At 50.5% G+C, this 17675-nt stretch overlaps 1 protein-coding gene across 1 annotated transcript; it reads left to right on the plus strand.

Annotated features, from left to right (window-relative positions):
* The first annotated feature begins 1840 nt into the window (after window positions 1–1840).
* Window positions 1841–15203, plus strand: LOC140721969 (nuclear factor 7, brain-like). The gene is made up of 6 exons (XM_073036800.1): window positions 1841–2251; window positions 2330–2425; window positions 3304–3537; window positions 4564–4586; window positions 4683–4801; window positions 14587–15203. Exons 1-6 carry the CDS (start codon window positions 1841–1843, stop codon window positions 15117–15119), a joined length of 1416 nt encoding a protein of 471 aa, XP_072892901.1. The 3' UTR covers window positions 15120–15203.
* The last annotated feature ends 2472 nt before the right edge of the window (window positions 15204–17675 follow it).

Here is a 17675-nt window from a genome sequence, read left to right on the forward strand (position 1 = left end):
AGTTTGAAGTTCCTGAGTGTGAAGATCTCTGAGGGCCTAACACTCAGAAACATCTATAGATGTACCGTGGAGAGCATTCTGACAGGCTGCATCACTGTCTGGTATGGGGGGGTGGGGGGGGGGTGCTACTGCACAGGACCGAAAAAAGCTGCAGAGGGTCATAAATTTAGTCGGCTCCATCTTGGGTACCAGCCTTCAAAGTATCCAAGACGTCTTCAAGGAGCGGTGTCTCTGAGTCAGCGTCCTTTATTGAGGACCCCCAGCACCTAGGACATGCCCTTTTCTCACTGTTACCATCAGGGAGGAGGTACAGAAGCCTGAAGGCACACACTCTGCAATTCAGGAACAGCTTCTTCCCATCTGCATCCGATTCCTAAATGGACATATTGAACCCATTAACACTACCACACATTGTTAATATGTATTATTTCTGTTTTTGCAGAGTTTAAAATCTATTCAATATACATATACTGTAATTGATTTACATATATATATAGATAGATATTGTACTTCTATATCATGTATTGCATTGAACTGTTGCTGCTAAGTTAACAAAATACAGTACATGACACATGACACATGCCGGTGAGAATAAACCTGATTCTGATTCTGAGATGGTGGAGGTTTATGGAGGATGATGTGATGGATGCAGACACTTACGTGCTGGTAGGTTAGGACAAGAGGAACTCTATCACTGTTGAGGCAGAGGGAAGATGAGGTGAGCACAGATGTTCGGGAAATGGAGGAGATGCAGGTAAGGGCAACATCAATAGTGGAGGAAAGGAAACCCTGTTCTTTACAGAGGAGGACATACCTGATGTTCTGGAAGGGGAAACTGCATTCTGGGAACAGATACAGTGGAAATTAAGGAATTTAGAAAAGTTACAGGAGACTGGGTGGGAAGAGGTATAGTCAAGATATCTGTGGGAATCAGTAGCTTTATAAAATATGTCGGTTGACAGTTTGTTTCCAGAGATGGAGGCAGAGAGAAGGGCAAAGGGGAGGGAGGTGTTTGAAATGGACCAAGTGAATTCAAGTGCAGGGTGGAAGTTAGTGGCAAAGTTGATGAAATTGATAAACTCAGCATGGGTGCATGAAGCAGCACCAATGCAGTCATTAATGTTTCTGAGGAAGATTTGGGGAGCGTTACTGGGGAAGGCCTGGAACATGGACTGTTCTACGTAGCCAACAAAGAGACAGGCATTACTGGGGCTCATGCAGATAACCGTGGATAGCCCCCGAGTCTGGAGAAGGTGGGAGGAGCGGAAGGAAAATTGGTGAGGGTGAGCACCAGTCCTTCCAGATGGAGGGGAACTGGTTTGTTCTTTTATTGAGAAAGAAACAGAGAGCTGTAAGGCCTTCTTGATGGGGGATAGAAGTTATAACTGGACATCCATGGTGAAGATGAGGCGGTCAGTGCCTGGGAATTGAAAATTGCTGAGGAGATTGAGGGCATGAGAAGTGTCGCGGATGTGGTTTGGGAGGGATTGACCTGAAGGGTTTAGAATGGAGTCAATGTATGAGGACAAGTTCAGTGGGGCTGGAGCAGGCAGGGACATAGGCCAACTGTCTATCTCGCTTTTCAGGAATTGTCCCTTTCTGTTGTACTTTACACTGAACCAGGCTCCGCGCTCCGGGTTCATTTATATTCAGACCTCTTTAATGTGTTTCTGATCCCACCCTGACGTGGAAATTGCCGCGATTCCTGCCCAGAGAACACTTGGAGCAACGTTGTTCATTCCCGAGACTGCAGCACCCCTAGTGGACATTCCCGGTACTGCAGGGTTCAGCAGCTCCCGAAAGTGAAAGGATCCTGAACCAGGAAGTACCGAGAGTTAACATGGCTTCGAAAGGACAGGTCGAGAGTTGGACCGAGGAGGTTATTTGTCCCATCTGCCTGGATTTCTTCACCGATCCGGTGTCACTGGAGTGTGGTCACTACTTCTGCCGCTCCTGTATCACACGGTGTTGGGAAAGGGAGGAGAGAAACTCCTGCCCGGAATGTAGAGAGGAGTTTGCGGACCGCACCCTCAAGGTCAATCGGGTTTTAGCAAATCTGTCTGAGAAAGCTCGAATACTAAACCTGAATCCGAAAGGGAAGGAAAGTAAACGTTACTGCGAGGAACATGAGGAAGAACTGAAGCTGTTTTGTGAGACGGACAAGACACTGATCTGTGTGATCTGTGCGACTGCGCGGGAACACAAGTCTCACAACTTCATGCCGATTAAAGAAGCCGTTAAAATTTACAAGGTAAAACTAACCCGCTTTCAATCGTCTGTTTATGTTGTCTTTTTGTTTTGTCTAATCCATGAACTCTTTAATTCCCAGGATCGGGTTAAATCTTCCTTGGACTCTCTCGCAAAAAAGAAATCAGACTTTCAGGAAAAGGAGCAGCAACAGAAAGAGAAGATTTCTGGAGTTCGGGTGAGGCTTCCTGAGCAGAATTTACAATCTTGTTGTGTAGTTTTGTTCCCTTTAATGCAGAATAGCAGAGTATCGCAGCTCCAGTGCCCTGGGTTCGATCCTAACCTCTGGTGCTGTCTGTGTGGAGTTTGCACGTTCTCTCTGTAACCAGTACCTTCTTTTAGCCGACAATCAACTCAATGTGGTATTTACAGACACTGTAGTTGTAAACTGATTTAAACCAGACGGATGTTTTGACTGTTCAGGGTTGAACAGTAAATTGGCAACTGTAATTAACCCCGTGAAGGGGTATTGTATGTGAATCAGGTGGGAGTTAATGGGTCAGTGAGGAAGACTGGGTTTCAGGGAAATGTGATTGAATATCTGGGAACCACTCACTTGCTGCCTGTTATGCCACTGGAGTTTGGGACAGCATTGAAGGTCCTCCATCTCCGGCAGTGTTCATGTCTTCATTCAACATGTCAGTAGCTGCTTCTCGGTTTTCACTACTGTCAGTCATGCAGGTCCTGAGTGGAGATTCAGGAATAACATGGCACTCAGATGTAGAAAGACTCTTCATTGTTTCCGTAACAATTTTGTTTCATCAGTCAGTATTGTTAGCCCTGAGCTGAACCCATGAACCTGGAGGACCAGTGGACCACTCTTACTCTGGCCTCTACCCTTTGACCTGTTGGCATGGGTGACCCTACCAAGGGTCAAAGCATAAAGCCCACATTCCAGCCAACAGAGTTCTTTGGGTCATTGAGGCACACAAGCCTCCAAACCCAACGGCAAGGTTGTGGTCCTCTTGGATGATAATGGGCTGGACAGACCCTTCCATATCATAAGGAAATACATCAGGGCCAAATAATAAACCAGCCTCTCCTTTCATTCGACAGGAACAGTCACAAAGCGTTCAGTCCCACATCACATCCCAGTTTGATGAACTGCGCCGGATTATCACCGAGAAAGAGCAACGTGCACTCCGAGATCTCAGGGAAGAAGAGGAGAGGATTCTAAATCCAATGGAGAAAAATCTTCAGGAGATTCAAGAGAATTTAAATGCCATCTACAAGGAAATCTCAAAGTTACAGGAACAGATGGATCAACAAGACAATATCATATTCCTCATGGTGAGAGATTTCAGTTTGGTCCTGTAAAAGTACATAGGCACAAAATGATGTATTTTAACTCAGTGTGGGATTTACAGATACTGGAGTTGTAAACTGATTGAAACCAGACGGATGTTTTGACTGTTCAGGGTTGTTGTCTCCAAACCGGCCTCTCACAACATCTGTACATCGCTGGACAGTCTGCATCCTTCTCGGGAATGTTTACTCTGATCGTAGCACTGAGCCAGTGATCACTTCTGTGATTCCCACGTATAATATCCCCTGAGACTCAGAGTAACATCCCATTGCAGTCACAGACTGTGAGTGTGTCTGGTGCAGTGGGTGTGAGGGTCTCTCTGTTGATCAGTGGGAACTGAGGTTGAATTCCAGAATGTGACCTACACATCTGATTTACCATCTATATCTGGTTTGTATCAGGTTCATTGTTTTGGAGAATTTTGCACTGTCTTTTGTTTTTCAGAAATATTCTTCATCAGATTATATCCCATTTTCATCAGAGACAGGACTTTCAGTCCATTCTCTCCTATCAGTTTCCCTGGTGCACAAGCCTCCTCCCACCTACTCACCACACCCAGTAACAGTGTCCCCAAATCCATGGTCCCTCATGTGTTTATCCAGCTTCCCCATTACATTCAATCTCTGCTGTTCCACTTCAGCCACTCCAGTAGCAGTGAGTTCCACATTCCCTTCACTACATTTCTTGTGGGATTTGTTAACAACCAACTGATGTTTTATCTTTGACTTTTTGTCTCCACATGAGCAGAAATATTTTCTGTCAAATCCATTCAGAATCTTAAAACCTGTCCAGTCTCTCCTGTAAGTTCCTTCTCTCAGTTATCGTATAATTCTCATAAATATTCCTTTTACTTTCTCCCATGGTTCAATGTCCCTCTTTCTCAGTGCGTTTCAGTGGGAATGAGTTCAGTGGGAATTTTCAGCAGTTTTTAATAACCTGTCTCAGATTCCTGCTGTCGGGATGCCGACGGTCATCTCAGTCAATTGAGATCTGTGTTTGATTTATTTCAGGAGGAAGCTCGTCGGAAGAGAAGGTAGGATGTGGTCCTTATGAAAACTCTGTATGGATTTGTAAAATAGTTCAAATATCACTGATGCTCAGTTTATAACCATCTGTATAATATTTACAGGATTAGTGATGATGCCCAGACATTGTCAGTGACAGATGGTGCCCTATTGGTTGAAAAATTCGATCACCCCTATTTGCTCGACATAGCATCGAAAGAAGTGATTGGTGGCATTAAACACGGTAAGACATAAGATTCATTTGTGCTTGTTTATGAGACACTACTAAGTCATAATTAGATGCCAAATATGGCTTGTCAATGACCTTCTGAAAATCCAAGTACACGACATCGACTGGTTCTCCTTTGTTTATCTGGCTTGTTATTTCTTCAAAGAATTCCAACCAATTTGTCAGGCAAGATTTTGCCTTGAGGAAACCATGGCCTATTTTGTCATGTGCCTCCAAGTTCCCTGACAACTCCTCCTTAATAATCAACTTCACCATCTTCCCAGCCACTGAGGTCAGACTAACTGGCCTAGAGTTTCCTTTACTCTTTCTCTCTTCTTGAACAGTGGAGTGACATTTGCAAATTTCCAGTCTTCCAGAACCATTGAAGAATCTAGTGATTCTTGAAGGATTGTTACAAATGCCTCCATGATCTCTTCAGCCACCTCTTTCTGAACTCTGGCATGTACACTATCTAGTCCAGGTGACAGCTACCTAAAGATCTTTCCTTTTCCCAAGAACCTGTTCTCTAGTAATGCTAACTTCACACCCGGCACGTCGCCTGACACTTGGAACTTCCACCATCCTGCTAGTGTCTTCCACAGTGAAGACTGATGCAAAATACGTCTTCAGTTCATCCACCCTTTCGTTGTCCCCCATTACTACCTCTCCAGCATTGTTTTCCAGCAGTCCGATATCCACTCCTGCCTCTCTCTAATCCAGAGATTAGGACCTCCTGGGTACTAATTTCTGGATTGCTGCCTGTGCCACGTGCCAGTGAGGGTAGAAACACGATGATCTGGCAGGTAAATGTGTGGCTGAGAAGCTGGTGCAGGGGGGGCAGGCTTCAGGTTCTTGGATCATTGGGATCCCCCTGGGGGAGGTATGACCTGTTCAGAAGTGAAGGGTTGCACCTGAACCCAAGGGGGACCAATATTCTTGCGGGCAGGTTTGTTAGAGCTATTGGGGAGGGTTTAAACTAATTTGGTAGGGGGGTGGGAACTGGAGTGAAGGGACTCAGGATAGGATGGATGGTAAAAATGGTAATGATAGCCTGCAGTCAGACTGTCAGGAAGGGCAGGCAGGTGATGGAACTCAGTTGCAGCCAACAGGCTGAGTATCAGAACTTTAGGGATGCAGAATCAGAAAGGACAGCAAATACGGTACTCAAGCTGTTGTATCTAAATGCACGTAGTATAAGAAATAAAGTGGATGATCTTGTTGCACGATTACAAATGGCCAGGTATGATGTTGTGGCCGTCACTGAATTGTGGCTGAAGGATGGTTGTAGTTGGGAGTTGAATGTCCAATGTTACACATTATATCGGAGTGATAGGAAGATAGGCAGAGGGGGTGGTGTGGCTCTACTGGTAAAGAATGGCATCAAATCAGTAGAAGGATGTGACATAGGATCGGAAGATATTGAATCCTTGTGGGTTGAGTTCAGAAACAGCAAGGTTAAAAAGACCTTGATGGCAGTTATACACAGGCCTCCAACAGAGCTGGGCGGTGGACCACAGATTACAACAGGAAATAGAAAAGCTGTGTCAAAAGGGCAATGTTCTGGTAGTCATGGGAGATTTTAACATGCAGGTTGATTGGGATGAACAAGCTGGATGAACTCAGCAGGTCGGGCAGCATCCGTTGAAATGAGCAGTCAACCTGCTGACTGCTGAGTTCATCCAGCTTGTTTGTACGTGTTGATGTGACCACAGCATCTGCAGTGTACTTTGTGTTTACACAGTGTAATTCAGTGGTCCCCAACCACCGGGCCGCGAGGAAACGATATGAGTCAACTGCACCTTTCCTCACTTCCTGTCACGCCCACTGTTGAACTTGAACTCACGCGAGGTCATCAGTCGCCTAAACGCAGTGATACCCTCGCGCCAGGAATCACTGGTTCGCCTCACGTGGCCGGCGAGAAGTGCCGTTGGTACTGGCCTGGAGCGCGGACAGATGGGCGCCGCCTCTAAACCTGTTACCCACACCGAATGTTCGTGGGGAACCCGGTGCTAAAATATTCACAGACGATCTAATTCGGGCTCAGGGTTCCGTAAGTATCAGAGCAGCTACCTCGCTGCGATCTACTGAAACAAACTTTTGTCGTCCAATAGATCCTACAAGGGGGGCGGGCAGGCGCCCTGTCACACTCCCCGCTCTGTCGCTTTCTCCGGACTGGAACCGGCACGGGGACCTCCGGCCCTGACCTTGTCCTCTCACCCCACCCACGACCAGCCGCACCCGGCCAGAGTGTCTGGCGGCGGGCGGGCGGGCGGAGGCTGCAGTTTGGGCCTGGAGGCTGTCTAATGAGGCAATTAAATCCTCAAAACTGCTTCGGTACCTTGATTCCAAGCACCCCGCACTTAAAGACAAACCCGCTGAGTTTTTTGAGCGGAAAAAACGTTAGCAAGTGGGACAGAAGCTAAGTGCCGAGAGCAGCAAAAACTGAATTGCTGAATAGACTGGACATAAGGAACCTGCTTCGAGTATCGCTGTATTCCGGTCGTGTTTAATTCCCCCCCCCCCCCCCGCCGTCGGCCGGTCGGCAAGAATATTGTCAATACTAAGCCAGTCCGCGGTGTAAAAAAGGGTGTGTACCCCTGGTGTTTATACATTATTTCTACTTCCGGGTTGCGGGGTTTTACTTCCGGTCTTTCCTGCCCCAGTGCACATGTGTGTAACTAATCAATCTGGGGGTCGATGTCGCCTTTGACTATGACCGAGGTAGGGGATCTTGGGCTTAAAAAGGTTGGTGACCACTAAAGTAAAGTCTGATGTAGCAGTATTTCAGTGGAGTAAGGGAAATTACAGTGGTATGAGACAGGAGTTGGCCAAAGTAGATTGGGAAGAGCTGCTGACAGGGATGTCAGCAGAGCAGCAATGGTGTGTGTTTCTGGGGAAATGAGGAAGCTGCAGGACGTGAGTATGTTTTCATTTCTTCCAAAAATGAAGAAATACTCAAATTGTAAAATAGTATAACCATGACTGACAAGGGAAGTCAAAGCTATTGTAAAAGCAAAAGAAAGGACATACAACAAATCAAAAATTAGTGGGATGATAGTGGATTGGGAAGTTTTTAAAAACCTACAGAGAGCAACTAGAAAAATCATTGGAAAGGAAAAGATGAAATGTGAAAGCAAGCTAGCAAATAATATCAAAGTGGATAGTGAAAGTTTTTTCACGTATGTTAAAAATAAAAGAGAAATGAGAGTGGATATGGGACCACCAGAAAATGAGGCAGGAAAAATAACAACAGTGGACAAGGAGATGGCCGGTGAACTAAATAACTATTTTGCATCAGTCTTCACTATGGAAGACATTGCCTGATGTAGTGTGTGAAGGAAGAGAAGTGGGTGCAGTTACTATTACAAGAGAGAAGGTGCTCAAAAAGCTGAAAGACCTAAAGGTACATAAGTCACCTGGACCACAGGAACTGCACCCTAGGGTTCTGAAAGATGTAGCATTAGAGATTATGGTGGCATTAGAAATGACCTTTCAAAAATGATTGGAGTCTGGCATGGTGTCAGAGGAGTGGAAAATTCTTTAAGAAAGGAGGAAGGCAGCAGAAAGGAAATTATAGACCAGTTAGCCTGACCTCAGTGGTAAAGAAGACGTTTGAGTCAATTGTTAAGGATGAGGTGATGGAGCACATGGTGACACAGGACAAGATGGTATAAAGTCAGCATGGTTTCCTTCAGGGAAAATCCTGCCTGACGAACCTGTTGGAATTCTTTGAGCAGATTACAAGTAGGATAGATAAAGGGGATGTAGTGGATGTTGTATATTTGGACATTCAGAAGGCCTTTGAAAAGGTGCCACACATGAGGCTGCTTCCCAAGTTAAGAGCCCGTGGTATTATAGGGAAGTTGCTGACATGGTTAGACATTGGGAGGCACGGCTTCAGGGAGCCTAGAAGCAGCACACGTAATTGTTCACAAGTACTGATGACCAGCTGCAGTTTTTGGAAATGGACCTACACAATCCACTATGACCCTGGAAAATGGTTCACCAAACGCAGGTATCAGCCGAAGTGGTGCCTTAGGGATGGCCTGATTAGGTTTTCCCACCACCTGGCACGTATGACACCCTCTACAGTAATTTGCAATATCTTTCCTCACGTTAGGCCAATAAAATCCCCTCATAATCCTGTGCACTGTTTTCTTTACTCCGAAATGTCCACCTAAAGGCATCTTATGGGCCAGGTTTAAAACTTAAGCCCTGTAAACTTTTGGAACCACGACCTGATGCACAATAACCCAATCCTCACTTGCAGGCACAGTGGCTGATCTCCACTTCCTCATCAACACCCCATCTTTAAGGTAATATCCCACTGACTCTTTCTGAATTTCATCCTCAGAGAGAGCTCTCTCTTTTAAAGCCACAATTTCAGGATCTTTATTTTGTTCTTTTATAAATTCCTTCCTCAATAAAGACAAGTCTTTCTCATTCTCCTTACTCTCCTCAGCCTCACTACCCTCTAAGTCCTGTTGGTTTAGGGACAGTAGGAAAGTCTATATAAATCAATACTAACATCAGCAGCCTTTTCCGACATGTTTCTAGTTACTACGCAGGCGGGATACACATCAGCATCTATGGGCGGGCCCTCAGCAGCAGCAGGCTCACTGGCTAGCTGAACTGCTGGGTAAACATCCCCAACTGCAAGGTCATTTCCGAGTAAGAGATCAACATTGTCTATCGGTAGTTCAGACCGCACCCCTATTGTGACTGGTCCAGATAGCAAGTCACATTTCAGAATTATCTTATGCAAAGGCACGGTTTCAGTCCCCTTTCCAATACCTTTGATAATATTCACCACCATATGACCATATAACAATTACAGCACGGAAACAGGCCTTCTCGGCCCTTCTAGTCCGTGCTGAACACTTACTCTCAACGCCCCCGACTCTCAAATCTCCATCTCAGCACCGAACTCCAAAACACTCTTTCATATCAGTGACTGAAAAGCTCCAGTATCGCTCCAGATTCTCACTGGAACTGGAGTTGATCCCTCCTTCACAGACACAAACCCATTTGAAATAAATCTCTCAAATCCCTCTTGAACTCGGTCAGACCCCTCCTTCTTCAGCGGTGTTTTAACCGTCTGAACGCAGGCATTTGGGGTTCTCTCTCTCTCTGTCCCTTTTTCCTTTTTCATAGCAAAACAATTGGATGCCGCATGACCAGGCTTCCCACAAAAGTAACACTTGAAACTGGGAAATTTTTCTTTTGACTGCTTCCCTTCCTCCTGACTTTTATCACTAGTCCCCGGTTTACTCTCTGGTTTAGCCGGTGGGTTATCTTTGTTATCCCTGCTACTCCTTTGGTAGCTCTTGCTCGGGAAAAACTTTACCTTGTGGGTTAAAGCAGACTCGTCTGCTAACTTAGCAGACTCTGACAGGGTCTCAGCCTCTCTCTCATTCAGGTACGTCCTTATGTTGTCAGCGACCCGGGTTCATGTCCCGTTACTGCCTGTCAGGAGTTTGTACGTTCTCCCATGACCACGTGGGTTTCTTCCAGGTGCTCTAGTTGCACAGTCCAAACCTGTACTGGTTGGCAGATTAATTGGTCATTGTAACTTGTCCCATGGTCAGGCTGGGATTAAATCAGGGGTTGCTGGGTGGTGGGGGTCATTGTAACTTGTCCCATGGTCGGGCTCGGATTAAATCGGGTTGCCGGGTGGTGGGGATCATTGTAACTTGTCCCATCTTCAGGCTCGGTTAAATCAGGGGTTGCTGGGTGGTGGGGGTCATTGTAACTTGTCCCATGGTCAGGCTCGGATTAAATCAGGGGTTGCTGGGTGGTGGGTGTCATTGTAACTTGTCCCATGGTCAGGCTCGGATTAAATCAGGGGTTGCTGGGTGGTGGGGGTCATTGTAACTTGTCCCATGGTCAGGCTCGGATTAAATCAGGGGTTGCCGGGTGGTGGGGGTCATTGTAACTTGTCCCATGGTCAGGCTCGGATTAAATCAGGGGTTGCTGGGTGGTGGGTGTCATTGTAACTTGTCCCATGGTCAGGCTGGGATTAAATCAGGGGTTGCTGGGTGGAGGGGGTCATTGTAACTTGTCCCATGGTCAGGCTGGGATTAAATCAGGGGTTGCTGGGTGGTGGGGGTCATTGTAATTTGTCCCATGGTCAGGCTCGGATTAAATCAGGGGTTGCTGGGTGGAGGGGGTCATTGTAACTTGTCCCCTGGTCAGGCTGGGATTAAATCAGGGGTTGCTGGGTGGTGGGGGTCATTGTAACTTGTCCCATGGTTAGGCTCGGATTAAATCGGGTTGCTGGGTGGTGGGGGTCATTGTAATTTGTCCCATGGTCAGGCTCGGATTAAATCAGGGGTTGCTGGGTGGTGGGGGTCATTGTAACTTGTCCCATGGTTAGGCTCGGATTAAATCGGGTTGCTGGGTGGTGGGGGTCAAAGGGTCGGAAGGGCCTATTCCGTGCTGTATCTCAATAAATAAATTACAGCTGATGAAAGTGCAGTAAAACCATTTAAAAACTATTTAAAACCAGCCTAATCACAGGGCAATGTACAATGTCCATTTAACCTACAAACCATTATGTCTTTGTACGAACGTCACAGAGTGATAGAAACTAACAGCACAGGCCCTTCAGCCCATCTGGTCTACACTGAAGCATTTAAACTACCTGCTCCCATCGACCTGCACTGGGACCATGGTCCTCCAACTCCGACCATCCATGTACCGTCCAAACTTCTCTTAAGTGTTTAAATCGAGCTTGCATGTACCACTTGTGCTCGCAGCTCGTTCCACACGCTCACAACCCTCTGAATGAAGAAGTTTCCCCTCATGTTCCCCTTAAACTTTTCATCTTTCACCTTTAACCCATGATCTCTGATTGTAATCACACCCAACCTCTGTAGAAAAAGGCTGTGTGCATTTACCCTAAGCTCACCCCTCATAATTTTGTATACCTCTATCAAATCTCCACTCAGTCTTTATGTTACAGGAATAAAGTCCTAAACTATTCAATCTTTGCTTATGACTCAGGTCCTCCAGTCCCAGCTACATCCCTGTAAATGTTCTCTGTACTCTTTCAAACTTGTTTACATCCTTCCTGCAGGTAGGTGACCAAAACTCTACACAATATTCCAAATTACGCCTCACCAACATCTCATACAACTTCAGCATAACAACCATCTCCTGTACTCAATACTTTGATTTATGAAGACCAAAGAAAAGCTTTTTTTATGACCCTATCTACCTGTAACACCACTTTCAATGTATTCTGGACCTGTGTTCCCAGATCTGCTGTAGAACAGAGTCCTCAGTGCCCGACCATTCACTGTGAAAGACCGACACTGGGGTCCTACTGAAGAGCAACAGCTCACACTTGTCTGCATTAAATTCCAGCTGACACTTTTCAGCCCATTTTCCCAGCTGCTCCAGATCCCACTGCAAGTAATGATGGTCTTCCTCGCTGTCCACTCCTCCCCAATCTGAGTGATGAATCCGGAGCACCCGGAGGAAATGCACGAGGTCCCGGGGAGAAAGTACAAACTCCTTACAGATGGTGTCGGAATTGAACTCTGAACTCCGGAACACCCTGAGGTGCAACAGTATTGTGTTATCCACTGCATAACCCTCTTGCTCATGGTTTATCCAAGATTACAACGAGATCTTGATTAATTGGGTCTCTGGGCCATTGGATGGAAATTGATTTTAATTCAGAGAGATGTGGGTGTTGCATTTTGGAAGGTAAACCAGGACAGGATTTACACATCAATCGGGGGCCCTGGAGAGTGTTGTGGAACAGAGAGACCAGGAGGTGATTGTCTTCATCAGTCAGAATACTGAGTACAGGATCTGGGACGTCACGTTATGAGTGTACAAGACATTGGGAAGGCCACATTTGGAGCAGAGTAACACACACAAACTGCTGGAGGAACTCAGCAGGTCAGGCAGCAGCTCTGGATATGAATAAACAGTTGATGATTTGGGCCAAGGTTTTGTGTGTGTTGCTTTGGATTTCCAGCATATGCAGATTTTCTTGTCTTTATGATTTGGATCACTCTGTCCAGTGCTGGTGACCTTTCTACAGGAAGGATGTCATTAAACTGAGAGGGTATAAAACAGATTTACAAGGATGTTACTGGGACTGGAGGGTTTGGGTTATAAGGAGAGGCTGAATATTCTGGGTCTTTTTCCTGGAGCTCAGGAGGCTGCCAAAGGAAACCGTGGAGGTGGATACAGTTACAATGATTTAAAATACACCTGGACAGGTACGTGGGTGGGAAAGGTTTAAAGGAATAATGGGCAAATACAGGTAAATGGAACTAGTTCATTAAAGCGAGTTGGTCGGCACGGATGAATTCTGCCTCTTTAAATGCCTCCAGTGTTTACTCACCCCATCTTCATCTGGATCCAGTTGTTGCTCCTGCGCTTCCTCACACCCGTTTCCACTGCTATCTCCCGTCTTTCTTTCCAATCTTAAGGAAAGGTCTCGGCTTGAAACATCGACTGTACATCTCCCTTATCACACGCTGCTTGACCCTCTGAGATCCTCCAGAATTTTGTGTTTGTTGATCGAGGAAAATCCGCTCTCCCTGTCGAGGAAAAATCTCGGGAAGATGCTGGTTGTCCATTCGCTGTAGTTGAGTCGGTCCCGGGGCCGCGCTGCCCGAGTCTCCACCGCGATCCCCAGGGCCGCGTTGCCCGAGTCTCCCCCCGTCCCCAGGGCCGCGTTGCCCGAGTCTCCCCCCGTCCCCGGGTCCGCGCTGCCCGAGTCTCCCCCCGATCCCCGGGTCCGCGTTGCCCGAGTCTCCCCCCGTCCCCAGGGCCGCGTTGCCCGAGTCTCCCCCCGTCCCCGGGTCCGCGCTGCCCGAGTCTCCCCTCGATCCCCGGGTCCGCGCTGCCCGAGTCTCCCCCCGGTCCCGGGTCCGCGCTGCCCGACTCTCCCCCCGATCCCCGGGACCGCGCTGCCCGAGTCTCCCCCCGATCCCCGGGGCCGCGCTGCCCGAGTCTCCCCCCGATCCCCGGGGCAGCGCTGCCCGAATCCCCCCGTCCCCGGGTCCGCGCTGCCCGAGTCTCCCCCCGATCCCCAGAGCCGCGCTGCCCGAATCCCCCCGTCCCCGGGTCCGCGCTGCCCGAGTCTCCCCCCGATCCCCGGGGCAGCGCTGCCCGAGTCTCCCCCGGTCCCCAGAGCCGCGCTGCCCGAATCCCACCCCCCACCGATCATTGGGGCAGCGTTGCCCGAGTCTCCCCCCGATCCCCGGGGCCGCGCTGCCCGAATCCCCCCGTCCCCGGGTCCGCGCTGCCCGAGTCTCCCCCCGATCCCCGGGGCCGCGCTGCCCGAGTCTCCCCCCGATCCCCGGGTCCGCGCTGCCCGAGTCTCCCTCCGATCCCGGGGCCGCGCTGCCCGAGTCTCCCCCGGTCCCCAGAGCCGCGCTGCCCGAATCCCCCCGTCCCCGGGTCCGCGCTGCCCGAGTCTCCCCCCGATCCCCGGGGCCGCGCTGCCCGAGTCTCCCCCCGATCCCCGGGTCCGCGTTGCCCGAGTCTCCCCCCGTCCCCGGGTCCGCGCTGCCCGAGTCTCCCCCGGTCCCCAGAGCCGCGCTGCCCGAATCCCACCCCCCACCGATCATTGGGGCAGCGTTGCCCGAGTCTCCCCCCGATCCCCGGGGCCGCGCTGCCCGAGTCTCCCCCCGATCCCCGGAGCCGCGCTGCCCGAGTCTCCCCGCGGTCCCCGGGGCCGCGCTGCCCGAGTCTCCCCCCGATCCCCGGGGCCGCGCTGCCCGAGTCTCCCCCCGATCCCCGGGGACTCTCTAATTCTCTGCTTCTCCCCCCAGTCTCTGTCACCCTGGATGTGGAAACGGCGCATCCGGGGCTCGAGGTGTCTGAGGATCGGAAGAGTGTGAGATGGACCGGGACCCGGAGGGATCTCCCTGACACCGGGAAGAGGTTCACATACTGGCCTTGTGTGCTGGGATCGGAGGGATTCACATCGGGGAGACATTACTGGGAGGTGGAGGTGACGGGGAATCGGTACTGGGGTCTGGGAGTCGCCGCAGAGTCTGTGGAGAGGAAGACAGAGTTCACACAGAGTCCGGAGACCGGATTCTGGACCATCGCGCGGCTTGATGACGTGATGTGTATTTTCACCTCCCCTGAGTCCCGTCTCCCTGCCGGTCCCATCCCCGGGAGGGTGGGAGTTTATCTTAGTTACGAGTCCGGGACAGTTTCATTTTACAACGCGGAGACCAAGTCCCATCTCCACACCTTCAATGGGAATAAATTCACGGAGAAACTTTATCCTTTATTCTGGACTGGATATAAAAATGAGTGGCTGAGAATCTGCTCCGGTTCCGCTCCGGGTCTGTAAACGGGTCGGGTCCCGGGACTCGCGTCAGGAGTAAGTCAGTGTAAATATAAATGTGCGGAGAGTGAAATAAACACGATGTGAGAATTATCGATCCATTAATTTTAACTCATTCACCGCATCCGTCAACGGAACAGAAACACTGCGGATTCAGCAGCAGCCGCGGGCGGCGGGTCCTGATCTCCCCGGCTCCCTCGGGTGCTAAAGTCCACCGGGACTGACAGGGTAACTGGGGCAAGTGGTGGTGGTGCTGACTGGGAGAGGGAGGTCAGGGTTAATCATGGTAACACGGGACATGTGGTGGTGGTAACACACAAAGCGTCTGGGTCTCCCACCGTGTCGGGAAACATCTATGGAGGGAAATGGGCAGGTGAGGGGTGGATCCAGGTGAGGGGTAATAGCTGAGGGAGGGTTGATAGATGAGGGAGGGGTGGAGCGTGGAAATGTGTCAGAAACTGGGAGGTGAGAGGTGTCAGTGAAATCCGACAGGAGAGGAAGTCGACGCTGGAGGAAAGGGAGGAAGGTGGGGAGAAGTGTGTGGGTGATGGGCAGATGGAGAGGTGGGGAGGAGTGTGTGGGTGATGGGCAGATGGAGAGGGTGGGGAGGAGTGTGTGGGGGATGAGCAGATGGAGAGGTGGGGAGGAGTGTGTGGGTGATGGGCAGATGGAGAGGGTGGGGAGGAGTGTGTGGGGGATGGGCAGATGGAGAGGTGGGGAGGAGTGTGTGGGTGATGGGCAGATGGAGAGGTGGGGAGGAGTGTGTGGGGGGTGGGCAGATGGAGAGTGTGGGGGAGGAGTGTGGGTGATGGGCAGATGGAAAGTGTGGGGAGGAGTGTGTGGGGGATGGGCAGATGGAGAGGGTGGGGAGGAGTGTGTGGGTGACGGGCAGATGGAGAGGGTGGGGAGGAGTGTGTGGGTGAAGGGCAGATGGAGAGGGTGTGGAGGAGTGTGTGGGTGATGGGCAGATGGAGAGGGTGGGGAGGAGTGTGTGGGTGAAGGGCAGATGGAGAGGGTAGGGGAGGAGTGTGTGGGTGATGGGCAGATGGAGAGGTGGGGAGGTGTGTGTGGGTGATGGGCAGATGGAGAGGTGGGGAGGTGTGTGTGGGTGATGGGCAGATGGAGAGGTGGGGAGGAGTGTGTGGGTGATGGGCAGATGGAGAGGGTGGGGAGGAGTGTGTGGGGGATGAGCAGATGGAGAGGGTGGGGAGGAGTGTGTGGGTGATGGACAGATGGAGAGGGTGGGGAGGAGTGTGTGGTTGATGGGCAGATGGAGAGGGTGTGGAGGAGTGTGTGGGTGATGGGCAGATGGAGAGGTGGGGAGGAGTGTGTGGGTGATGGACAGATGGAGAGGGTGGGGAGGAGTGTGTGGGTGATGTGCAGATGGAGAGGGTGGGGAGGAGTGTGTGGGTGATGGACAGATGGAGAGGGTGGGGAGGAGTGTGTGGGTGATGTGCAGATGGAGAGGGTGTGGAGGAGTGTGTGTGTGATGGGCAGATGGAGAGGGTGGGGAGGAGTGTGTGGGTGATGGGCAGATGGAGAAGGTGGTAGAAGTGTGTGACTGATGGGCAGATGGAGAGTGTGGGGAAGGAGTGTGTGGGTGATGGACAGATGGAGAGGGTGGGGAAGAGTGTGTGAATGATGGGCTGATAGAGGGTAGGGAGGTGTGTGTGGGTGATGGGCAGATGGAGAGGTGGGGAGGAGTGTGTGGGTGATGTGCAGATGGAGAGGGTGGGGAGGAGTGTGTGGGTGATGGACAGATGGAGAGGGTGGGGAGGAGTGTGTGGGTGATGGACAGATGGAGAGGGTGGGGAAGAGTGTGTGAATGATGGGCTGATAGAGGGTAGGGAGGTGTGTGTGGGTGATGGGCAGATGGAGAGGTGGGGAGGAGTGTGTGGGTGATGTGCAGATGGAGAGGGTGGGGAGGAGTGTGTGGGTGATGGACAGATGGAGAGGGTGGGGAGGAGTGTGTGGGTGATGTGCAGATGGAGAGGGTGTGGAGGAGTGTGTGTGTGATGGGCAGATGGAGAGGGTGGGGAGGAGTGTGTGGGTGATGGGCAGATGGAGAAGGTGGTAGAAGTGTGTGACTGATGGGCAGATGGAGAGTGTGGGGAAGGAGTGTGTGGGTGATGGACAGATGGAGAGGGTGGGGAAGAGTGTGTGAATGATGGGCTGATAGAGGGTAGGGAGGTGTGTGTGGGTGATGGGCAGATGGAGAGGTGGGGAGGTGTGTGTGGGTGATGGGCAGATGGAGAGGTGGGGAGGAGTGTGTGGGTGATGGGCAGATGGAGAGGTGGGGAGGTGTGTGTGGGTGATGGGCAGATGGAGAGGGTGGGGAGAAGTGTGTGGGTGATGGGCAGATGGAGAGGGTGTGGAGGAGTGTGTGGGTGAAGGGCAGATGGAGAGGGTGGGGAGGAGTGTGTGGGTGTTGGGCAGATGGAGAGGGTGGGGAGGAGTGTGTGGTTGATGGGCAGATGGAGAGGGTGTGGAGGAGTGTGTGGTTGATGGGCAGATGGAGAGGGTGGGGAGGAGTGTGTGAGTGATGGGCAGATGCAGAGGGTG

This window comes from Hemitrygon akajei, chromosome 2, assembly GCF_048418815.1.
Source record: "Hemitrygon akajei chromosome 2, sHemAka1.3, whole genome shotgun sequence".
Lineage (NCBI taxonomy): Eukaryota > Metazoa > Chordata > Chondrichthyes > Myliobatiformes > Dasyatidae > Hemitrygon > Hemitrygon akajei.